This window comes from Manacus candei, unplaced genomic scaffold (genome assembly GCF_025592945.1).
Source record: "Manacus candei isolate 608988 ecotype Guabito, Panama unplaced genomic scaffold, ASM2559294v1 h1tg000047l, whole genome shotgun sequence".
NCBI lineage: Eukaryota > Metazoa > Chordata > Aves > Passeriformes > Pipridae > Manacus > Manacus candei.
In genome coordinates this window covers 4,322,864-4,348,727 of record NW_026138095.1, presented here as the reverse complement: position 1 = coordinate 4,348,727, position 25,864 = coordinate 4,322,864, and the positions used below count along the sequence as shown (strand labels likewise).

The window sequence follows — 25,864 nt, the reverse complement described above, 5'->3', positions numbered from 1 at the left end:
TGGTTTAAAGACAAATACAGCAGAAGAAAGAGTAGCTTTGTGGTTGGCAGGCAGTGCCCAGGTCTGATACTTCCAGGTTCTGCTGTTGATTTACCTCAGGAAGTTAGAGACCCCTCGGGCTTTAGTTTCTCTTCCAGGAAATGTAAGACTATTATACTCTTCTTGAGGTGTCTATAGTTAATTAATGTTTTCAGAGTACTTGTGGTCATATATTGTGGAATGAAAAGGGTTAATTACAGGTTGGCCATGCAAGCCCTGAGGATAGAGACCAGGTGGACCAAATCACCACCTTTGCAAGGAAACACAGTCCTGGACAGAAGACACAGACATTGCTGTGCTTTATAGCTTGGCCAAAGGGCAGCAAAGAAACCAGTAAAGAGGCACTTTGGCTGCTGCTTAGTTTTCTAACTTCCCATAGCGAAATCATCCACCCTGTCCTCTGCCAGGCTCATGGGATGTCCTTTGTAAAGTGCTGGAGTGCTGCACAGCCCAGAGGCTGCACTTCAGGGACAGGGTGAATGTCACAGTGATCGTGGTGTGATTCTGGGAGAGGCCTCTGGAGAGTCTGCTATGATGAGATTATTATGAAGCCATAACGATGCAAGACCATAACACCACAGCAATTTTAATTAAAGTTTATGGCAGCCAAAGACAGTGTGTAATTACATAAAATTACAGTGGGAAGCTGCTCTCGTCCATGTTCTTGGAGACACCATCCAAGGTGACACTGATGTGTTTGAAGAGAAGGCAAGAGAAAGCCCAGAAGGAAAGTTAATACCTTAGTGCATAGACACTAAAATCTGTGCTGGAGGTTTTCCTTGAGCAGGAAATGCTGTGGCAAACTGAGTTCTAGGTTAAGGAAGACACAGGCTCTGTAAATCATCTGGCAGTCGTCTGTAATTCACAGTCTAAAGACATGCACAAATGCACAAAATATGATCAGGAAGGGATAGAAGTGACCCAGAACATCTCTTCTGTAATAAGTGTGCCCTTGTCCATGGTGGGCAGTTCCCTCAGTGATGGAGTGGGCAGCTGTGTTTCCTTTCCTGGGAGGGACAGTGTGTCATATTAACAGGTACCAGTGATGGTGCCCTGGGAGTTTTCATCCTTGCTCTTCTTGTGGGAACCGATTCCTGTATCCATATCCTAAGGTCTAGTCCTGCAAAGATGTGACTGAACCAAACTCTCTGGAATACCTTGTACTCCAAGTTTATGAATAGCCTAAAACTCTTACACTGAGCAAATTATCAGTAGGGTCCAAATAATTTGTGTGATAGTTATTGGGGTGGGGGGGTGTGTGTGAACAGATGCAGAGAAACCACCCAGTCCTGCAGCACCACCCAGAGCTCCCTTTGCACATCATTAACGTTTCAACACTCACCCAGTGGCAGTGATAAGTGAGTATCATCACAGCAGCAGCTCTATCTCTTTCTGATAAGACACTGTGCTCCGTGTTTTCACAGCATCTCTTTGGAACAGCTGGTTCTATTGCTCACCTCACAGCATGGAAATTTTATTGGTCTTTGGCTACCAGCCATGTTTTCCTTAAAAATGAAATTGCTCATGTTAAAGTTCAGGAAGGGTATGTCAGCCTCTCAGAATGGAAAGCTTCCACTGTGTTGTTACCTCTCATTTTGCAGTGCAACCACATCTCAGGGGTAGCATCAGGCTTGTTATCAAACAAAAGCAATTTGTCTTGGCAGCAACAGATTATAAATATGATTCTTTGACATCTCAGCCTATTACAATGGCTTGGGGCAATCAGATTAATAGACCAAAATGAGATGCTACTGTAAATCCAGTGGGTTTTTCAGTAATGGAGTATGAAGCTGTGCTATTCTTAGCCAAATATTGAAATTCAAGTTCTGCTATCCTAATGCCTTGCTGTATTTCTTATTTATGAGACTTCAAATTAATTTGTCTCATAGATGCTTTCCTTTATAGTGTGCTGAAGAAATTGTTTGCTGGCCAGAGGTGATACAGTGTCAAGGTTTTTGTGGTAGTTTGGTGCCTTGAATTTATTTAAATTGTGAGGGTTTAGGCATCTAGAACAACAGATTCAGATCAGAGTTGACCTCTGATGATGTTGGTTTGAGCATTTCATATCCAGGGATGGATCTGAGCAAAAAACTCAGATGTTGGAACCTGAAAAAATCCCAAAGATCAGAGTGTTTAATGCCTGCTCTGTAACTGGTTGGTAGCAGCTCCTGCTGCAAGGAGAAACTCCTATCCCTGGATCTAAAATCTGCAGCTTGGCCTCTCTCCTCCACAAACCAGGACACTGTTCACTCTTGCATGGTGCAAACAAAAAGTGTTGTGTTCCTCTGCAAGTGGACATCAAGCCTTGCCCTCTCCTTAGTACTTCAGGGCTGGGTAAACCTCATGACATAGGAGTAGTGCACCTTCACAGCAGCTGATGGGACCATCAGGTGTAAAAGAGAGTTCATTTTCTTCAGCTGCTGAGTAGCAGGAACTATGGGGAAGGATGGGCTGAGGAGTCTCACTCATGGTAGGGACCCTTGGAAGTGATGGAGAGGACTTTTTCAAGTGGAGGTAAATATGCTGGAGAGAAGAAGTGTGTTGGAGGAGCTCATTCCCACTGTGTCTCTGGGGGTGGAATACTGGACAGGCATGATGCTTGCTATTTATGGAAAGCTTTGCTTCTTTTTGCTGGTCTTTTGTGGATTAAAGGACTTTGCCTCAGCATCTGTGCTGAGCCCCTGCTGTCTAGGCTACTTTCCCCGAGCAATTAGGCTCTGCCAGAGCCAGGGACAGACTTGCCATCAAATTTAAAGCTTTGCAGCAATTTCATTGGAATGCCAGAATATGAAGGTTTTACTCCTGCTGAAGCTGCCCTCTTTATCTGCTCACTGCAGGGCTTTATTTCTAATAACTGTGTCTGTCTGGAGAGCAATTGCCATGAAATAACACCTGTAACCTCTTACCAGTGTGTGTCAAATCCAGGACAGCCTGAGGAGTGGGTCTGCTCATAGACACCAGAGCAGCCAGAACATCACTCAAAGGCTGAGTTCCCATTAATTCCAGCAGGGTCAGCATGGGATCCATTCCTGTTTGCTCAGCAGAGCCAATGGCTGCTTTTGCTGTGCTGAATTTATTGTACTGATCCAGTAAATATTTTCTGCCACTTGTAATACTTAAAGGCTTGAGTGGAGCTGTTAATTCTAAAGTGCTGTGTGGGCTCTTGGGTTCTACACTCAAACGTTTGCAGGACCAGGCTCTTGCTATGATTTCTGTTGTCTTTCCAATAGTCTCTTTGCTTTGATATTCAGCTTAAAAACACTCAGACCTTGACAAATAAAGGGGGAGCTCCCCCTGCTGCCCTTGGTGTTGCAGCTCACAGAGATGAGAGGGTATGGAACAAGCACAAACTAAACCAGAATTAAAATTTAAAGGTAGATGTATTGTGACTCTATAGTTTATTTTAACCATGAAAACAGCACTGACTGTGTAGCAACTGGGGGGTCATGGTTTTTGTAACGGGAGAGACTGAGCCATGGTAGCACAGAGCACTTCTGCAGTAATGAATTGTGCTTTAGCACAATCTCTGGTTTTTCAGATGAAACCATACAGCCTGCCTTTCTCCTGGAGCGAGAGAGTCTCTCCTTCATCTTGTAGAAGTTTTAATGGCATTTAAGTTTTGCTCTGTCACGGTATTTGAAAATGGAGAGTTGTAGGAGCTCCTTCATATTCATGAACAGGGTGGAAGAAGCACAGCTGTGAATTTATACACTTCCCCACCTGCAGCAATAGCAACCCTTGAATCTTCAAAATAGTAACACAGACCATTATGTGCCTGCAAAAATCCATCTCTGTGCCTCTCTGGATCCTTAGGCAGCTAATTACTGCAGCTGGCTGGAAAGCTTCTAGAAGCAGGCTTTGTGTGAGCAGATAAAAAGTAGATGTTTCTCTATGAGTTCCTAGCAATTTTGATGAAAATTCCAAGGATACAGATTTGCCCAAAGTTTTAAAGAACTGTTCCAGAAGGGATGTTGGCTGTTCTGGCAGCTCAGACTGTCACAGGTTATTTGGACTGTAAAAGAAAATAGTAAATATGAAATTTGATGGGTTTTTTTCAAAACAAAGTTTTCCAGAGTATTTCTGCCCTTCTGTTTCATTGGAGATTTTTTTTTTTTAATATGCTTTTATGGCTTCCTTCAGATGCTCCAAACAAACATATTTCTCACAAAACCACTGCCAAGTTCTGACCATCTCTTTCAACTAAAATGAAAATGTAATTTGCAGTCCCATAGCTGAGAAAAGTATTGTACCAGCTTTGCCCTGAAGATCCAGCATGGAGTAAGAGATGGATGTGTTGCAGTTATATAAAAGGGAGTTTATTTGCCAGACAGCAGTATTTGTATTATGGACAGGGCAGCTGCACTGGGAATTTCAGTAAAGCACTGCAGAAACCCCCAGAGTCCTGATGAACCCATTTAGGCTCGTGCTGTAGATCTCAAACTTCACAGTAGGCCATAACTGGAGATGATCTGATGGTTCTATCCATTTTATTAAGAATAACTTATTGACAGGAGAGGTGCTTGGGGTGGCTCCAGGGAGGAGGACTGTCAGCAGATGTGAAGAGCTGAGCTCTCCTGTTGTAAATTAAGCCATAGCTGTTCAATGAACTGAAGTTGGTTACTCCTAAAAGTACTTGAGAGTTTTAAACTAAATTTTACTAAGTACAGCCTGAAACCATAAATGAGTCTAATACACCATTAAAGATCCAAGGGTAGATAAGGTAAAAAGCCATTGCTGTTAGGAAAAATGCCAGAAACCAACTACATTCAATTAGGTAACCAATTTGATTTCCTATAGTATTAAAATTGCCTAATTGCCTGTGAAAATTGCTTGATGTAGTATGGGTTAAATCTCCTTCTTGGAGCATTTGCAGGAAACAGCTTTGCTAAAATCGAGTTTATTTGTGGCCAGAATGTCTGTTTGCAAATTGACTGGTTGTTAGGATGTGAAAACCATTTTTTTTTAAAATGAAACTGAATGTAAATTTGAAAAATTATCTCATGAGATAATCATGTCTAGCAACCTGAGTGAACTGACAAAGTTAAAGGTTCATGCCTTCCCCTTCAGTGACTTGTAAAATGCTTTCATCATCTTTGCTTAGGGCTAAAGATGATGAATTGTGTTTGTTTATGCATTTGTGGTATTAGGATAAATAGGGTTTAGCTCAGATAATTTTGACAGACCAAATGCTGCCCAAAAATGTTTGGGGGGGGGGAATTTTCCCAACCATAGCAAAGGAGAGAGAACATCAAGCACATGAATATCTGTAGACACCCAAATGAACTGTCTCTAATCAGCCATGTAAGTGGCTTTCAGTTCTGCCTTTTCCTGGGAAATGAAGTTATAGAAATAATGGGGCATCTCAGTGCAGGATTCCTTTCCTCCTTTGCAGTGGGTTATTTTTGGACAGATTGTAGCCTTGGGTGCCCAGTGCTGCACAGCTTGACATACCCACCATGGCAGCTCTGCAGCCTCAGCACCACAGCTCTGCTCAGGAGTGTGTTCCAGACCAGGCTGCTCCCTCTGCAAATCTCTGTCCAGTTTTTGTCCATATTTCCACACTGGGATTTGCCAGAGTAAACCTTGATTCATTGTTGTTTTCTGTCTGGACTGTGACACACTAATTTAGCTCCCTGGCATTTCCCAGTAAGCCCAAATGTATTCTGGTGGTAAAAATATGCACAGTATTTGAGGCACTCCAGTGTTCCCTCTTTGTGTGATGCCCCTTGTGTAAACCTCTCAGAGTACCTGGAAAATTCAAATTGTATTTAGGTTAGGGAAGCAAAAGGTGAGGTGTATTGGCATTGTTGCAGAAAAACACTGAATAAGAAAGCTGATGTATTGTCCAACTGTGCCCAAACCCACCTCCTTGGTGATAAGGAGTGGCCCAAGGAAAACACCAGCACCACAGTCCTGCAGAGGGAAGAGATTCCTATTTATGTTTTCACAGGGAAGAAGAGCAACAGAGAAATTATTCTTTAAAGTCAGTTCTTAACAGGAGTAAAACCAGTGCACAGCCCTAAGATTCTTGAAGCCAGTGGCCATTTTTCCATTGATCTGATGGATGTTGGGACAGGTTCAGATGTCTGCAGGGTAGCAATGATGTGGTTTAGTAATCTCAGGGGAAAATGGCCTCAGTGTTTCCTTCTCTTCTTCCCTTTTTTATGGAGTATAATAACATGCAGACCTTCCCTGGAGGATGAGGAGATCCAAGCTGTCATGCCAGCCTCCATGCCAAGCAGTGCCCAGGGGACACTGCCTGCTGCACACTGAGGCATCTCCCCACCAAAAAGTCACCTTTGCAGGAGGAGATAGTCTCAGATGAACTTACATCCTGAGTCTGTCAGTGCCAAAAGAAACTTGGCCTGAGCAAGATTTGGCTTCTTTTGCCATTTTCAGCTGTGCAGCAAGGTAAACAAATTGGATTAAATGCCTGTTGATGTTCTGGAAATGGGTCAAAGGCTTGATCATTATTGTGGTTCTGGATCAGGCTGCAAAAGCCTGTGCCAGGAGCTCTTGTGAAGAAGTGGTGAGGGCTTCCTCTGAGCTGGTTGGGTACAAAGGAGGCAGTGCTTTTCTCCCCAGTGTGTTTACTGAATAAATGACAGGCTTGAATTTAAATGGCCAAGGGCTGTCATGAAGGAATCCACCCTGATGGACAAGGAAAATGAAAGAATGTGATGAGGAGTAATGTTAGGTAAGAACTGAACAGCAGAGAGGGGACACAGGAGACCTTGCAGCTAAACTCTAGATTTGGGACCCTGGAGGTCTGGGATCTGTTTGTGACCTTCTCTAACAGACCAGTCTGGCTGGCCTTTTGAAAGGAGGCAGAGGAGAAACATCTCACACCTATTGCTTTGGGTAGTTAAATCCTTCTTTGAAGACCCACAGCCTTCATGACTTTTCTCCACCAAAACCAAAAAGGTTGGGAAGGTGCTCACCTAACAGGTTCAAATGAAGATTGACTGCTTAGAGCTCTTTAACTAGAAGCACTGTTGTGAGCACAACTGCATGAGGAAAATGAAGCTTGGAATTATGGCTGAAGATACTGTTGTTGAGAAATTTTAGAACGGTGTAAACATATTTCCTTCATTACACTAATCTGCACCCATTACTGTGCAGCACTTGGCATTTATTTTCTTTTTTTTGCTGGGAATAGCTCACTTTAACGAGTAGCTGCTCCATATCATGCAGAGACCTTTTAGCAAAGCAGTTCATACATGTAATGACTCTCACAGTGGGTGCTGGCACAAGGCATTTTGATGAGTAATAAGCTTTGGTTATTAATGTCAAAAGGTACAAACCGTAAATTGAATTCTCCTCTGTGAGAGGACTAGAGAATAACCTCAGTCAGGCACAGGCTGAACACTTAATGCTAAAGCCAAGGGAAAGAAAAGGGTCGTGGCTGGGTGGGAAATGCCAGAGTCACAGGCAGGGCAGGTTATGTAGAAAGATGCCCTCTCTAGGCAAACCAGGTTAACATCTGGTGTCTGTCAGCCAGGAGATTGTTAGTTCCAGGTGAGCTCCTCTTTGGGAAGTGACCCTGACACACCATTTTTGTCCATGAACTTCTCCAGCAAAGTGTGCATTTAACAGCTTCATTTTTTCTCTGTTCAGTACCTCGGCAGAATCTCACTTTGCTGCAGAAGCTGGAAAAGGGAAAAAGTCCTTCTGCCTCTTGTCCAAGTGTCTCTCAGGGGTGGCTTCATTCCCCAGGTGCTGCCTCCAAGGAGACAGGGACAACATAGTGGTCCCCCATTTTAGGCTTCCTGCATCTCTGCTCACCTTTTCTGGTTTTTCAAGTGCTTCTTTCCTTTGTAAAGGACTCTTCTCCTTAACCACAACATATCTTCATCCCTACAGATGTTACTGCTATATTTAAAACCAAGAGAGAAGATCAGCTAACAGTATAAACCTGTGCAGTTCACACTTTCTTACACTACCCTGTTTCCTCTGGCTCACCTGCCTCCTGAGAGGGTATTGGTGTGTAACGTCCCAGCCAAATGTATTGCATTGGTGATGGGATGGAAGGGAGGGATAACTGCTGGATAATTGCAGCTTCCAAGTAGAATAGTGTACAACACATGCTGAGAAGGTTTCACGCAGTCTGAAATAACCTGGCCTGACATTCCTGCCTTGTGCTGCTCACCGTGCCAAGTGCAGCCACTGGTAATTAATGGGGAACGAGGCATTTGGTGATTTCAGTGTTTCTATATTTGTCTCTGGATGCCAGATGAGGGAAGGACTGAGGGAAACAGAGACATTGATTTTTCCAGCTCTTAATGTGGTTGTTAACAAAAGCAAACACGGAAGCTGGAAATCTCCAGTTGCAGGGCATAGATACTTGCTTGCCAAACACTGAACTCTCGGTGACAGAGCTTTTTGTGAAGGGGAATTTGTGACACTTAGGTATTGCCCCATTGTCATTTTGACCAGAGAAAATTAGAAACAGCTGCACTGACACTAATGTGCAACAGTCACTAGCTCATGCCAAGCCTGCAAATCCAGGGTTTGACCTCAGAGTTTGAGTTGGTCAGGGCTGGGTTTCTGTTCTGCAGGATGGTTCACCAAGCCAAGCAATGTCCAGCTCCCAGTTTCATTGCTGTGTAGTGTATCTGTGCTGAGAATTGGCATTAGTGGAATTGCACTTCTCTAAGTGCTACACACTGAGTATGTGCTGGACAGAACTCTAAAGGCAGAGCTTTGTTACAGCTGTTTAAATATATTCCAAAGCTGGCTTCCAAGTACATACAGACTGGCCACAAACCTGTGTTTCTTCCTCCATTGTCCGTGCAATATCTGGGAAGATGAACTCTCAGCCTTGACCATTTGCTCTCATTTCTCTTTGCCAGGCTGTGAAGATTTACTGAAAGATGTCCTGTCTCCTGAAAACTCTGAGCCTCAACACTATGAGCCACAGTATGTTGATTACTATTACCAGGTAAGAGAAGCACTAATTCTGTCTCATGTTAAGGGGCTGAGGAAGCCTCTGGAGTGATGTGTAGTTGTGTGGTTGTAAATGCTGTTGTTTTACTTGGCCTATTAACTCTTCCTTCCCAGATTCACACTGTTAGCAAACCATCCATTCTGGTTTATCTGCATTTAACATGGGGTAGCTGTCAGCTGGTGTGAGAGTATTTAGCATTTGGATTGTGATACTCCTGCAGGCCTCTTGGCTGTGAAGGCAGATACCAGTACCAGCTCGCTGGCACCTCACAAGTGCAAAACACTGATCTGTATCTAATTAGATCAGTCAAACTTGGTAGGTGAACAAGGCCTCAGGGACCTTCTGCAGATAATGAACAGGGACTCAACAGCTGTTGGGAGGCACAAACAATACACCTTTGGAAATTTTGGTAGTATTTTGGCAGGTAGGTGTAGCATATTCTCAAACCATTAAATGTCTTCATCGCTATCCTTAGTTTGACAGTGTCTGTGCAGTCTAACAAGAAAAGCAGTCTGAAATTTTTCTTTAAGCATCTCTTTGTCTCTCCTTTACTTTGCTTTGGTTTTAATCACCTCCACCCATGTAAATCCTGAAGATTTAAAGTGCAGTTAGCACTGTACATTCAGACAAGGATTGTGTGTCAGTGGTGTTATGAGACTACAAGTGATCCTGAAGTCAGTAGGGAAAGCATTTTACCTTCACAGGTGGTGAAGTGTGAGAGCAATACTCATGTGTTGTGGAAGGACATGTGATGAGCACGCTGGTGTTTCACCACTCCTTGGTGTTATACAGAATGGTTTCCAGTGTTCATACAAAAAGCACAGAGACATTTCCTTCCCCTCAGCGTCCATCACCACTCTCTGCTTGTTTGTAAACCCGTGGTTCTTTGTAACTGATGACATAGATACCCACCGGGCTGTTGCTTGGTTACCTTAATAGATACCATAAACCAAACTCCCTGTTCTGCAGTAGCTGATTGAGGCTATAAAATTAAACTGGGCTCTCTGCACACTCCTGATGTTCCCCTGTTGCTGTGTAGACATTGCAGGCTGGATCTGACACTCATTGAAGGCTGCTGATATGGGCATTGAGTCTTTATTCCTCAGGGATTTCACATCTGCTGTCACCCAAAGATGTGCTGAGGAGAGACAGTTCTTCAAGACAAACTTGAGATTGGCTGCAAACTGCACCTCTCCTGCCAGCTGTCCTCCAGGAGAGCCTGAGGGTGGGAATTGAGGTTGCTAATCCTGATAGCAGCTGATGAGTTTGATGAGTGCTGGATATTTGATTCTGGGAGAGGCAGTGGGCAGAAGGTGACCCTCCCTGGTCAGAAAGAGCTGCTGTGGCAGTGCTGTGGTGGAAGCCTTGCTGATCCCTCCTCCTGATGTCCACCAGCCAGTATGGTCCAGTATGGTCCCTGCAGTGAGGGCACCACTGCAGTGGAGTCAATGTGGTGTTTGCCCACTTCATTGGGGAAAAGCAGGATTTGTGCAGCCTGGGAGCAGAACCAGGTCCTTCCCCACCTTCCCACAGGGTGATCTGTCACGGAGGGGAGAGGACAGGGAACAGTGCACGTTGTTGTACAGCCCGTGCTAATCCCACAGCTCTGCACCGCCGCCCACCAAGGGGCTCGGTCCGTCTCCCACCTCCAGGTCCTCCAGGTGCAGTTTGGAAAATGTTCGCTAGATGTCAGCTGAAGACTGGGAAGAGGCTGTGAACAGGCTCGGTTCGTGCCTTTGAGGATCCTCTGCTGTGGCAGGAGGTTGGAGTGTTCAGTCTGATGAAACAGGAGAATCGAGGGGCAGGTGGATTTGAGATTATCACCATTCCTGGCAGTTGTTCCCCCTTCTGAAGGAAACACGGACTGAAAATATACGAGCTGCCCTTGCGCCTCCCAGCCCTTATTGAGTGTGAATTCCTGGTGCTGTAGTCACATTTATGGACAGCTCCCAATGGCACAAATGGTAGTTGCCTGTCTAATCTGATTTTCATCCCATTATACCCTTTGCATGTCTGTCAGATTCTCAGGTGAGGTCAAATTCTCAGGCAGCAGAAGGATACAACTGCTGCGATGGCACAAATAGATACTGTAAAAGGGAATGCATCCCCTTTTTATTCCTCTCAGGGGGTTGTGCTTCCACAAAGGCAGGTACTGAGCTGGTTCATTGTTATGCTGTCTCTGTATTCACACGGTGATTTGTGAGGAAGAAGGGGAGATTTATCCTTGTCCCTTATTACTCCCTCTGTCCCCTGCTTTCATTTTTCCTTCCCCTCCCAAATACCCACTCCCTCTGTTGTAGCTTTCTGAAGCCCACAGGCAGCAAACTGAAGAGGTGAAGGTAATTCCAGGAAGTAGGATGAGGTGGCAGGAGCCACAGTAAGGGGCTGTACTGATCTAGCTGTTTATATATGTTGAGTCAAATGGGGAAGAAGAAACTGCCAGGTCTCCAGCCTTTAATTGCAACCAACTGGGTGCAATTTATTTAAATCAATACATAAAATCCCCTGATACCAGGAACTTTGGGCAATTCATTTGACTTTTTGGAAATGATCTGCTTTTACTTTTTTGGGTTTTTTTCAGTGTAAATGAGAGCAAAAGCTGCCAAACTTTTAATGTCTGAAAACTTGGTCTAAAAAAGGAGAAAAAAAATTACTATTGTATCTGCACTTCAAAATGCAAAGACCATTCCATGGAAGGTTCCTAAGGGTCTATATTGAGAGGCTATGTGAGTGACATCTCAGGTGAATGGAGAGCTCTTCCTTTGAGCTTAGGTCTCTTAGGGTGTGATATGCAAATGCAAAGAGCAGCACTTAGTTACTACATGACTACATTCAGTGAGACCTCTCCCACTGATTTCCATCAGCATTGATTGAGCCTACAAAGAGTGTGTTTTCTCTTTGGACCAGAGAAAGCTGGTCCACAGGAATTTAGGAGGCTGGGGTTGCAGTTAGGAGCCAGCAGTTGTAGAGCCCCTCAGCTCCAGAATCTACAAATAAACCTGCCCCATCTGCCTGTGAATTCAGAGTCTGTTGATTTGGTTAAGGTCTGGACTGTGCTCCATTTGAGGCACTGCTTCAGTTAAGTGTTGTTTATTAGTATAATTTCAGTCTCTCACAGCCTTTAGAGAGATAATAGAAATGCTCTGAATTTGCCAGAAGCCAATTTATCACTCCTGAATTCCTTTCACAGTGTTTGCTGCTACAGCCCCAACTTCTTGTTTTGGCTTCAGTTTGAAGGGAGACAAAAGTCTCCCTAGTCCAGTTTGCTTTGTGGCAAACATCTGGTAGCACTTCAGAGCCCTTGGATAGCCTTTTGGAGATGGTAACCCACACAAAGTCCAGAGCTGAAGTATGTGTGTGAAAGCCCAGACCCAGATTCAGCCAGCTCAAACAAAGCAGGGTGCCTGTGTCTAGGATTTCCAAATGGCTGGCTCCAGGCCTTCCCGGGCACCTGGCCAGCTGGGAGCACTAGCCACAGGACTCAGGGAATGAGGCTGGCTGCAGCTGCAGCTCCCTGGCCAAGGTTTGCATGGCAGAGAAGCAGAGACCTGGGTCTAGGTGCTCATCTGTCTGAGCATCCCTTAGGGAAAAGGGAGTCAGCAACAGGAGCTCCTTGTTCAGCTCTTCACCTGATGTATCTTGTCTGTTCAGACTTAAAGGGAGCCTGACTCTAGAGCATCTCAATGACAAAAGAGAGGGTTAAGTGACAGGTCTTGGAGCCTCTCACTACCGGCTAACAGGGTCCCTACCTGAGCAGCTGCTTGTGAAGGGACAGATCATATATTTTTATGTGTGAGTAGTTGCCTTTTCATCTGAAATCAATGCCCAAAAGCCACACATGCAAACCTAGTGGAAGAGCATGTTGTGAGGTACAATAACAGCAGGGCCCTTGTTTTAAACAAAGCTGTTTGTTCCTTATTCATTGTTGCTGTACTGAGTTGCCACTTACCCTTTTTTTTCCTGCTCTCACCTGTAAATAAGAGAGTGAATCTGCCTCTTAACAAAGTACAGGACAATTGCTGCATGTCAAAGAATGAGCTGCCTTTTCAGTCCTGTGTGTGTGTTCTCCTGCCCGCCAAGTGATTAATTACACTGTATGAGCAGCAGAAAAATTGTTGAAACATGACAAATGAGTTGTGTTTGCCTCTGGGATGGAGCTGGGGCTGCTAGCTGATCTGCTGCTTTGGAAATATTTCCAGTAGCAATTAGGAGGCCCCCACCAGCTTCTGAAAAAAGTTTTCCTTCCTCGCTGGCTGCACGAGGATCTCTGCTAGCACCTGTGTCAGAGCAGAGCTGGGGGAGCCCTTCTGCACAGGGAAAAGACTGATCCAAATGGGTCTTTCATTAGGCTGTGGAAGGAGGTGGGAGTCTGAGACACAGCTGCACTGAGGAGAGGTTTGCACAGGTCTTCCTTGGCAGTCTGGGATTGCAGTTGTTATCTCTGATCGTGCCATCTCTTGCTATTTATTGAAAAGCAAAGTACAGGAAAGCATTGACTGTTTTATTGAACTCAGACCTGCTGTTCTCTTCTTGTTTATCTCTTAAATAAAGCTGTCCTTTTTTTCCCCACTGAGGACATCCCTTTCACCAGGCACACCAGCAACTGCAGCAGTGCCAGTTTGCTGGTGAACAAACCCCTCTGGGTCACTTCAGTAGAAAGGAGCCAGCAAAGACATCAAATCTTACCTGAGCCCAAGAAAACCTGACTTATCACTTCTGCTTTCCCAGCAGCCTGTTCTGCCCAGTTTGGGGTGGTGTCCACCACCAAAGCAATGACAGTCTAGTCATTAGTTAGTCATAGTACTAACCTGACACCCCAAGCTAATGCAGCTCTTCAGTACAGGTAGCACCACTCATCCTTCAGAGCTGCTGATGTATTTTTATCTTTGGTGCAGGCTTGGCAGTGCTGAGCCCCTGACAAAGTGTCTTCCCACACAGTTTGCTCTGGGTCTGTGCACTCTTGCTGTACTGAGCCCACTCGTTCTTCTGAAAGCTGAGGCAAAGTTTGAGTGAAGAGTATCAGATCTAGTGGGGAAGCCAGAATATTTTTAATTTTCACCTCATACATGCTGTGTTTTGAAGCAAAGACTCCACCTCGACCATTGAGTTGACAGTGTTCTCAGGCAGAATAATTGACCTCATTTGTCAGGAGGGTTTTCTTGATACTGTTTTTCCTAACATTAATCCCAGGTGTTGCCTATCTGTTAATGTGAAATACATCTTTCCTCCTGCCCTCTGTGGCAGCATTAGCTGCCTTAGCAGAGTAACTAAGAAGTGGTTAAAGTGGAAATACCTTTTCAACCCATAGCCAATAGAAAAAACAGCCTGTGCAGTTAGAAGCAGCAATATTAAACACAGCAAATTGAAGCTTTTTTTTTTTCTTCTTATCAGCCTCCAGTTTTCTTCACCACCCACATGCTCTCAGTCATTCTTGGTTCCCATTGTGTTTTCAGCCCTGCAGATGCTCCCTGTTTGTTGTGTGTGAAGACTCCCCTCCCTGTGCTTGACACTCTGGGGTGTTGATGCCACTCGGTGATCACACGGTGCACGTTTGCAAATTGGAATGTTCTGCCTCTCTTGGATAGGCCAAGGGAAGCAGGAGGTTTTCCCTGGGTTTCCTGGTCTAATCTAGAAGTCTGTTTTATATTTGGTGCTCCTAAATCTGCCAGGTTCTCCTTCCTTTCAGCTTCTGCTGCATCCCCTGGGAAATAACTATGTTCAGTGTAAACCTCTTGGGAGGTCCAGCCTAAGGACTGATCCCAGCTCCTGCTGAAATCAGTAGAAAGAGTTCTTAGACCCTGGCAGATGTTGGATGAACACCTTGGGTTGTTCCTGAGGTGATTGTTGCCTGAATCCCTCGCCGGAGGGGGGAAGGTGGGAGAAAAGCTTGATAAAGCACAGTCATACAGTTATAGAGAGAAAAAAGTCCCTGTTCCTGGGTAGGACTAGGCAAATTTTACACAGGCAAGGCACTGTCCACAATGATGAGAAGTTTATTGTAACCTCTACAGGCAACACTCTCAGTAATTCACTTTTTCCTATTTTATTCTTATATATTTTTTCCTATTTTTATTCCTATATATGCTTGGAAGCATCAAAAAGCAACATTAACTACAACTGCTGAGAAACCCCCGGTGAGCAATTACCAAGAGCAATGAAGAGCACAGTGTGCCCCCATTTGGGACTCATTTACATGGAAATTGCCTGATTTCACCTGGCAATATTCTGAATTGTATTTTTTTATGTTTGTGCATACATGCAAAAATAAGTGTCCTTGGTACAAAACACCTGCATAAAAATAAACTGCCTCTCTGGCTGCTCAAGCTGATTCCAAAATGCTGCCCTGAGAGTGAGCAGTTCTGCACTCAGGGCCAGGTAGGCATCTTCCAACAAAATAAATGCCAACTCCTCCAAAAACAGCCATGAGAGAGATTGAGGATTATTTTCTTTTTTAAAACCAGGTTGAATTTTTGAGTTGGTGGAACATCACACACACTGGCATTTTTTAAGGGAAAATTACTTTTCCCTGACTTGTTTTCGCTCAACTGTGGTATAAACACACGTTAAAATAACACAAAAAAGTCAAAATTCACCATTTCTTAGGGCTGTATTTGGCTGGATGGTTTGAAACAGGGAGGTTTGACTGCCTGGTTCAGCCATCCTTGCTGTGACTCAGCAGCAGAGATGAAGTTCCAAGAGGATTGTCCTTCCAGACATCCATAGGAAAGTAATTTTGTGCATTTATTGTTATCTGTGGCTCTTTGTTTTTGAGTATTTCTTTCTTTTCTGTGGCCCAGGTGGGGTTTTGTGAAGCATTCAGAAGCTTTATTTTAAAGCCTGTTACCCATCTCTTTGGCAGAACTGCTGTTTAATAGACATTTTCTGTCTCATCCCAAGTTTTTATTTCCAAGGCGTTATCTTCAAGCTTCTAATCTGCTGATTTTCTTACAGAGCACAGTTTTGGGGGTGTTTTTTTCTGAAATTGTCAGTTGCCATGGCAAAATATTCCTCTCCCTGGATAAACCAATTTAGGCTGTGGCTCAGTGTTTAGGTAGAAACTGTGAAAGGACTGAAAGCAAAAGTTGGGCTCTTTTATCGAGGAAGTCACATCCCTATTGATTTAATCCTTCAGGTAAGTATGGCTTTGTGGTTTAGTGTTTTTTGCCTTTTGTTTGACATACTGAAAATCTGTCCATGCTTATTTGTGGTGTTTTGAATGCAGCATTCTTAACAACATAAGCAAAAGGAATATTATGAAAGCACTCGCCTTGCACTGTGTTCCTGTGAAAGAAATGCAACTGCTCAGTCAGAGGGTGGTGAAGGAATCCTGACTCTGATATTCAGCCTTTGGGGAATACCAAAATATCTGTGATACATGTAGCTGCATAAGGGCAGGGCATGTACAGCATTCAGTGGGTTTCTTGACACTTGTGTGACTGGGCAGTCTGTGCCCTCCAGTTCATAAACTGACACTGGCTCTTTCTTTCTTGATTTTTATTTTTTTTTTAAATTCTTTTTCTGTTTCATTTCTTTTCTCCTTGCTGTTTGGGGAAATTTGTGCTCCATTTATGGTAGACTGTGGGACACAGAGTATTGTTGGATTATTTTCAGGGGGAAGGGAAGGCTGTGAAACTGAAATATAAGGAATTCCTTCTTTTTCAGTAATAGCACTGGTTTAAATAGGTTGCTTTCTTTTTATTTGTTTGTGGGTTTGCTTTGTTTTTTCAGAAGCAGAAAGTTCTGTGTAAATGTGTGAAAGTTGGTTTATAAAGCCAAGATTCCAGTTTGTTATGAAGCTGTAAAGAGAAAGCCAACCACAAAGGGATGTTCTAGCTAATAAAACCGATGAAATCCCTCATTGCACAAGCAAACAAAAAGGATTTGACTGCTTCTTTTCTGCCTTCTACTCTCTGACCAAACTGAGGGCAGTGTAGTTTTTTGGGGGCAGCTTCTCTCGTTTTTTCAAAACAGAAGAGCTGCACATAACGCTAAAAATTTTCCCATTATGTAAAACCGTTCCTCCATAGGTGAAATCTTACAGGAGTCATTTCTGCCACACAGCTGCTGCTGTACTGGCACAGTATTTTAGTGTTAAATGCATTATTTCAGTAGCCTCAAGAACTGCCACCCAAATGAAAGCTCTGGGACACCTCTCCCCTGTCCTTCATCTCTCAGGTCACACCCAGCTCTTGCCATGCCCAAAATCCCACAAAACCACATGGTCTTTGTCCTGCCTGCTCAGGTGTCTCCCCCCTGGTTCTCCTGGACAGGATTCAGCCCCAGTCAGGTGTCACAGGGGGACCGTGGCACTGTCCTCTATCAGAGGCAACAGAACTGTTTAAAATTAAACCATCCTACTCAGCTGGGCTCACAGAGCTAAAAATGAGTTTTCCATTATCTTGTCTATTTTTAGAAACTGGAGAAAAATCAAAATGTGACTTTTTTTTTTTTAATTTTTTTTTTTACATGCTGCAGTGGAGAATTTATTTGTCTGGGAGGAGGCAGCTTTGCCAGCACTGCCACACATCTGGGCTATGAGAAGCAATTTGTAACTGAACAGAAGGAAAAAGTAGGCCAGCCTACAAGAGAGTATCTAGGAATTACTCCTGGGGGATTTGTGCTACACTGCCTCCAGCAGCTGAAATAACAGCATGAAATTGCGATTAAAAATTAAGAAGAGATATGGGCTATTTGACCTTCTTTCAGTCAGGGACACAGAGGCCCTGCCTGGAATGGGGATGCAGAGAAATGCAGCTTCTGTTGAGTGATTACGTGCCAGCAAGAGGCTGCTGAAGTTCATCCTGAGCTCAGTGGAACAGAGGAATCGTTTCCTTGCATTTGACGTGGTCCAGGCTGGTTTTGGTGCTGGTGGCACAGTGACACCAGGTACAGGTTATAGTAGAGTCAAACAGTCCATGCTCCGACAGCTGCAGTCTAAACAGATGAGAAACAGGAAATAAACTGCCAATTGTCACCTTTCCTAAGTTTACAGAAATCCAGGAAAGATTAATTAGTCCCCTGAGAGGCCTTGTTAATTAGGAGTTAATTTGCCAGGTTTGCTCTTTGGCTCACCTTTTTTCCCAGGCTGTTATTCCTGTAATCACCCAGTTGACTCCAGCATCACTTGGGGAACGGGCCATGAGACAGAGCAGCCTGTTTGGGTGGATGTGAACGCTGGACCCCGGGCTTGTTTTGGTACTCAGTGTTATGCTAAGCTCCTAGGAAGGTTCAGTTGGAACAATAATATAACCATGGCAGTGTTGATACAGGGCTGACGCAAATGCTGATTGAGGGTTTTGGGCTGACAGTGTGAACCTGGCAGCCCAGGCTCCATCCACCACGCCTGGGAAGGCTTTGGAGAGGGAATGCATAAAGCAGAAAAAGGCATATCCAAAAGGGTGATTCCTTGGAGCTCATGCCAGCCCGTGTAAATAGGGCTGTGATAACAAACTATTTGACTTTGCAAGAGGGTTTGATTTGTCCTGAGCTGTGGAGCCCGAGAGTCTGCAGGAGACAGCCCCGGTGGGAATCCTGCTGGTTTGTTACCTTTGTACATAAGTCTCTGGTCATTCAGGATATTGTTTGGGGAAAAGGCTTTCTCAGTGTGTGTGCAGCACCACTTAGAGCCAAGCAGGTTGATGACTGGAGGAGAGAAAATTTGCAGGTTCTTCACACTTTTATAGATACATCAAATACATAAATATGGTGTAAATACAGTAGAGCTTTGGCCATCTGTTTTTACAGAATAGTGCAATACTCAGGTAAACTTTCTTGCCCTTGGTAGGAATTTATTCATAGCACTGTATACAAAACCTGACCTAGTTTAAAATGGGAGGAATATCTTAACTTACAGATACTGAATCTGCTGCCACCTGCTTCCAGCAGCAGAGAGGATGTTTGGCTTGTTTTGGTAACAGACAGAACCTCGAGTATTTTTATATATTCTCCACAAGAAGTTTCCTATATCTGTAACAGTTCTGCCTTTATTACTGGCATGTGTATGTTGAAAAAATTATGGGTGTTTGTGGCTTCACTGAGTTTTTAATTTCTGTGTCCTTGAAGGTTAATGTCATTGAGGAACATTTGTGGGGGGAACTGGGCCATGTGTCTTCCATCAAGGGATGGACCATATGGTTACAATGCCCTAAGGCACACTCATGGAAAAGTCTAGAGCATGGAAGATGGGAACCTGTCCAGAATGGGGAGGGGTGTTGAGCTAAGAACTCAACATGATGAAAATCAACTTAAGAACATGAGAAAAGCAAGCCTATGTTCCACCTGGGTTGGTTGGGGCTTTTTTCCCACCTTGTAAGCTTTTGAGACTGTTACAGTAGGAGCTTTTCCCATATTTATCCCTCCTTCCAGCTCTTACAGCTTCACCTTTGCCAAGGTTCTCTTTTGTGTTTCAGAGTTTCAGAATTTTAAATAGCCTGTCATAGTTAGAACTCTAAAAGGTCTCTGCCATAAAACTGTACATTTTGGACTAATGTATTTCTTGGGATCTTTGCTCCACTGGATTCTTGTTACGCTCCTCAGAATATTTCATAGTCTAGTTATTGTGAAAAAGGGAGGAGGGGGACCTGAATAATGAATGAAGTCAGTATTTCACTGTACCTCTGAGATCTGATTTTTATGGAAATCAGTAATGCACAGTATTTTGTGAGACAAATGGATAAATATTGCCTTTCATACCTCTGAACTCTTCAACAACCATCCCATTATGAATCACACTTTGCAGGGTTGTGTAGCTGCGGGAGCTGACACAGGTTTCTCACCTGGGAACCTGTCAGTTAAGTGAAAGAGTAAATCACCAGCTTTCTCTTTCTGCTGTGTTTTGAAGCTGCACTTAAAATCTTTGTTTGTCTCATTGCCAAGCCAATGGTGAGATATTACAGGGGAATTATAAAGGGGAGTTTTGTACAGTAAATTCAGATTTCAACTGTTGTCAGGTACAATTCCTTGCCTGTTGAGAAACTCGAGTAAGACTTCTCAGATTACTGCACCATGACAAAACATTACAATCAGGAGACATCCCGTGTCGTGTCGTGGTTCTGGAATCAAAGGGAAAGAGTTTGTACTCAGATATCACTGAGGATGCCCTGCCGAGAGTCACTGATCTCCTACTGGCCTACAAAGAAGACTTTTAGCAGTGAAATGTCCTGGATAACACTGACCCACATGCTTCACGAAGGAGAGTCCTGGGGCTGGGGAAGGTCCTGGAGCACTTTCTCTCCAGTTATTGGAGGTTACTAATTTTTCCCCATAAACAAATTGTCAGATGTTTCCTGACTTAGGGCCAGGGCATTACTTGCTGTGCTGCTGAGGGAAATGCTTTTCCTCTTTTCCTCTGGCTCGTGTGTAGTCTTACTAGATCAAAAACCTTTATAGGAGGAGACAGTCTCTCTCAACTGTGTTTTTATGGTACCTGTCATGTAGGGCCCTTTCTTTGCCTCTCCCCTATGAGGACAGGGCCACTTCATTTTAGAAGGAAGAGACTGGAAAGTGAAGAAACCAGCACTAGTAGGAGTATATCAATATTTAGTGAATGAAATGGTAAGATTTAGTTTGACTTAGATGCTTGCATTCTGTATGGACTCACCTTCACCTGCAATGTCTTCTCTCTTATGAAGGAACCGATACTCAAGGGAGGAAGGACTCTCCTGAATAAGCTCCCAAGAGCTCAGACTGTGTTAGGATATCCCCTGTGACCTGCTCTGAGCTCACCTCTGTTAGCACAGCTCCCTGGGACTGGCATGTGCCACCTGGGGGGGCACAACATCCTTTCCCCAGCTCCCACTTTCCGGGAGGCCGGGGCTGCCTTCGCGCTCCTGCCGCTTCCACAAGAGCCAGTGGGTAACAAGAACCACATGGACCACACGGGTTTCTGCTTCCTGAGGTAATTCTCCATCTGTAACTGCTTCTGAGATGACGTGGGGTCTCAAAGCTTCCCCCCTGCTGACAACCCTGTGCCTCACAGGACCTCTTTTCTCATGGCATCTGAACATTTCCATACTGAACGTGATTAATTAGAATGGAGAGGGGAGTGTCAGGGGCAGGAATCAGTGTTTAAGAGTAGTTCAGTGTTTTAATCTGAACAGATTATGGAAATAGAATGTGAAAGGTAACTGGAGGTATTTTGCTTCCTGCCAAAAGCCAGGTCATGCTTATCACAGGGAGAGCCCCTCCCCTGACCTGTTCTTTACAGGACATGGGGCACTGCAGGCCCCTGGACTGTCTTGGTTTTCAGTGGATGTTTCCAGCCTGAGCTGCTGCTCTTGGTGCAGCTGCTGGGTGGGAATCTTCTTCATTTGCTTCATTTCCCTCTAATATTGTATATTCAGAAGTATCTGTACAGCACCAGAGTAATTGACAATGCTTCTGATTACTTCACATCACTATTTAATTAGGATGAAAGACTGGGAATGAGCAAGAGGAGATGTTACCCTTGGGAAAGGAATTGATTTGTGGAACAATCAGTCTCCCAGCTCCAGTGGGCTTTTCTTTACAAAGCAAGAAAAGTATTCTTGTCGCTTTTGGGTTGGTCTAAATCAAGGATTTCGTGCAAAATTATTCTTCTGAGTCTGTGATTGCAGAGATGTAACAATGGGGCAGAAATGGGTCCTCTTTTACATTCTGTGCTGTACCTCAGGAGTGAGGAGGAGCTCCAGCCTCTATAACCTGCAGTTTGCAATGCCTTAGGAGGGTTCCAGCGAGAGGCCTTGCCTGGGCTGTACCATTTCAGTCACAGTGCTCTGCCTTTTTTCATAGCAAGGAATTTCTTTCCTTTCACCAGAGTAGGATTGCTTGGGAATTAAAACTGACCTTACTTTAAAGGCAACTGTGGGATGAATATACTGCTGCCCTCCCCCATGACTTATATAGATGTGAACATCACCCCAAAGCAGTAGGAAATCAATGTGATGGTGTCTCAGAAAGGTCTGGATGGTGCTAATACTGCCACAGCTTTGCCCACACTGGTGAGCTTTGTTGGCCAGCTCTGTTTCTCCTGAAGACGGGAGTTTTCCCTGCGGCGTTCTGACGAAATGCCGGATCAGCTGAAGGTGTCTTGCCTCCTACAGCAGATCTGCACCTGCTGTTCCCTGCTCCGTGTCTAGGGCCCAGCATCACCCAGTCTGTCGTCATCACACCCGGCTTTTGCCACGCTGCCAACAGCCCATATGCAAGGGCTGATCCCTGCTGTCTGACACAAAGTGTCTTTCAGATCCTCCTCACAAGTGAAGCTGAACCAGAGGTTATGTTTTTCCTGGTATGTTTGCATTTGTTATATTTATAGTCTTAGCCATGAAGGGACTGTGATAGAAACAAAAGGCTTTTTTTATGTGATTCTCTGAGGCTGCTGCAATACTTGTTGCCCCAGAGTTCCTCTATAGCTGTAGGTGAGTTGCCTTCTCTTCCAGTTTCTGTAGCTAGGAAGGGACACATTTCTGTGACCAGGATGGAGAGGCTGATGAACATTTGTCAGCTAAGAAAAATTAATTCCAGCTTCCCTGTTAATGAAAGGTGTACATGGAGGGACTATAATGCTAAATGCAGGACCAGAAGAGAAAACAGCTGAATTCATTTTCTTAGTGCTACAAACCTGCAGTGATTTTTGGGAAGGGCAGCTGAACCATGACCTCCATCATACCATGTTGTCCTCCCTATCGGTAAAATAAGGATAAAACTATTAGTTCTGGCTGTCTGGATGGTAAACTGACTGGCAGGGCACATTCCCCTGACTGTATGTGCCAGCTGTACTGAGCAGAGCATCCCTCTCCTCTTATCTCCTGGCCAGCTCCAGAGAATTGTCATGGAATTAACATGTCCTGCCCCACAGTCTTGAGAACAGCAGTCACATCCCTCAGCAAACAACTCCAAAAGTCCTTGACAGTTCAATAATTGCCTCTGCTGTCTGGCTTTTAAGAAATGGAGTGAAACTTAAATGGGAGTTCTGCAAAGTTTGATAGCCCTTGCACTCTGCTGGAATCATTCATGGTGGGCGTTCAAGCTTCCAGCCTATTGGGGATTTGTGAGAAGGCATCAACTCAGAAAAAAGTGTCAACAGCACCACAGGTCAGACAAGGACATATTATTATGTACCTTTGAAAACACAGCCAGACTTCACATCTCAGCCCAGCATGCAGCAATCATTAGTCACCCTGCATAATCCTCTTGACCTGTTTTTTTTTTCCTTTCACAGTGGTCACATTTGAAAATATTGTCTAGAGCTGGTTGAGCCCACACAAAGTTGTTAATTAGGAGCTGTCTAGTTAAGGGGTAACAGAGAGGCAAAGTTCAACACAGTGCTCAGCGCCCCAGGCTGCACTGCTGAGCATTCCCAGGGAGGTGGTGGCCAGGAGACCCAGGAGGCACCAGTATGCACAGAAACTTTATTCCTGTTGCTTCCAGAGGGGCTGGTCACCTGAGTGCTTTGGCTTATCTGGAATTAAGGGTCTGGCCCATCGGGAGGGTTGGAATGTGAGAAGCACTAATGACATTCACATACAGGAGTAGGAAGACACCAGTTGGAACAATGGGCCAGCCAAGGAAAGCCTGCCTGTACCCCTCCATCCCAGAGAGCTGGGTGGGCATGGCCTTTGTCACTAGGGGATTTTTAAAGGGTTGCCATCCCTGAGGCTGGTCCCAAAGATGTGTGAAGCAGCACAGCTCCCACGCTCTGTGCACTGGGGCTCTCACTCAGCATCATCTCACAGCAGGCTGCTCTCCCCTGTCCTGGAGGGACAAGTGTAGGGTGGCCCCCTGCACGGGTGGGGAGATGTGGAAATGATCTGCAAACTTGGCACCTCAGAGGCTTGTAACTTCTGAGATTTATTCCATATATCTGTTAAATTCCTGGAGGCTGTGGCCACAGTTAAGTAGATGAAGGAATTAGCATAAAAACTATTTACAATACTTATTCCATTATTATACTACCAAAGCGCTTCACAGGCTCTAATGAATTCCTGTTGCAGCTTCTCTGGGAGCTAGAAAATTGTTATTCATCCGAGTCTGAAGAAGATAAATTGAGCTGTTCAGTGATAAGGCCCAGGTTGGTGGCAGAGTCAGACTGGTTTCCAGAGGAGCCAGGTGACTGCATACCACTGAGGTCACAGATGTCCATCATCGAGTGGGAACGGGTACCTGTGTCTCAGGTGCCCTGTCTGCTGACCCAGCTTTTATATCTGAGCATCTGTAGCATTCAGCAGTCCTTTTTTGCATGTAGGTGGAATTTGATACTAAATTTCACAGGCTTATAGTTTTCCAGAGTGCTTTTCCTTGTTCCTCTGTCTGCAGAATCCACCCAAATGAAAGGCAGAGCAGAGCAGGGCTCCCTTGCCTCAGCCAGGGAAAGGATCAAAGCTCTGGTTGTGATGGGGCTGAAGGCATGTGCCTCTCTTGCTTACCTGCACTGGGTTATGAAGCTGCTGGACTGGCAAGGTTGGTAGGTGTCAAATCTACTTTATAAAAACAGGATGGCATTATAAGTTTGCTGCACCCTTGTACAAAAGGCATGTTCTAACTGATTATGTCAGGCTGTGTTCTGCCAGAAGGAGCTGGTGGTGGAAGTCTTTACTCTCCCTATCACATCAGCCCTTCTACCTTTTCCTGGTGTCTCAGGGGCCAGAGGTGCATGTGCTGTTACCCTCCAGTCCCTGCAGGCATCTGTAAAATTGCAAGGCTTGATTTGGAGCTGATGGTCCCAAAGTGTGGTGCCTGCACTGCCAAACAGAGGGGTCAGAGAGTGCTTCTCTCCCACTGTAAGGCTGCTTGTCATCAGGAGTGGTGCATTGAGTGTATTTGAGGGATTTGCAGGTAGGGTCTAACATGTTTCTTGCTCTTTATAAAGCTGTTTCCTTGTCTATTCTTGACCTGCTGTGACAGGACAGGGCTGTCAGTCTGTCCTCTATATTTCTACCTTCATTAAATCCCTGGGTACTGAGAGTGCTTCTCTCTGTACTCTGTTGCCATTCTTTCAGGGATTTAAGGCAGAAGTACTTTATGCTGCCATCATCATCTTGTAAGAGGCAAAGAACAAATGCAATGTATTCCCTAGATCCAGGATAATCATATCTTGACAGGATACTAATTAATCATCTCCTAATCAGGTAATTCTTTCCCATGTAGCTGCCTAATTACTATTTAGTAGCTCAGACTTCAGTATGCAAATAACTAATATTCTCAAGCAATGGTTTTAAGGAGTGGAACACAGTGGGCTGTGACTCCTGGTGTAACTCCTCTGTCTTCCTTGAATTAATTTGGTCCCCCAGTTCCTTTAATCTACAGAGCCACACTGCAGCCCTAATTATTGCCATATTGACAAGGAGGAAAGAGTGTGCCCAACTCCACTGCTCAGTGCCACAGGCTGAGCTGCTGCACTGCAGCTGATAATGTGCTCAGAAGCACATCCATATGTTGGCTCCCCATGAGCTCTTCCTAACCCAGCAGATTATAAGATAATGAGCTCGAGCCATTATTATTTGGGGACCAATATACAAGATGCTCTTGAAAGATGGGGTTGTGTATTGGAGTGTGCTGAATGTCTCTGTGGTAGAGATTTACTTGTAAACCAGGGAAGACAGCAAAGATAAAAAATTACAGTTGCTTAACATTCATACCTTGAGATTGTTTTCACCTCTGCCTCCAGCTGATTCCCTTCTGGATTAGTTAGGTTTCCCAATGTTTGTGGGGTGTCCTGACTGTATGTGTGTGCATGCATGTGTGAGTCCCAGTTCTATCCAGCCAAAAATTTACACTCTTTCAAAAACTTGAAATACATTTGGAAGAGCAGCAGGAACGTCTCCATATTAGTCTCCGATGTTTCATAAAAATAGGCTTTTGTATGGGAGTAGTTAAAGCAAGACAGGCCTTCATTTGTGT

General features: G+C 44.6%; 1 protein-coding gene across 2 annotated transcripts in view; it reads left to right on the top strand.

The window, feature by feature from the left end:
- RAB11FIP4 (RAB11 family interacting protein 4) overlaps positions 1-25,864 on the top strand; it is a 114,668-nt gene that overhangs the window by 34,641 nt on the left and 54,163 nt on the right. For both annotated transcript variants that reach the window (XM_051797932.1, XM_051797933.1), the window contains exon 3: positions 8,892-8,980. In XM_051797932.1, the coding sequence (XP_051653892.1) occupies positions 8,892-8,980 (89 nt within the window). The remainder of the gene's footprint in view (positions 1-8,891; positions 8,981-25,864) is intronic.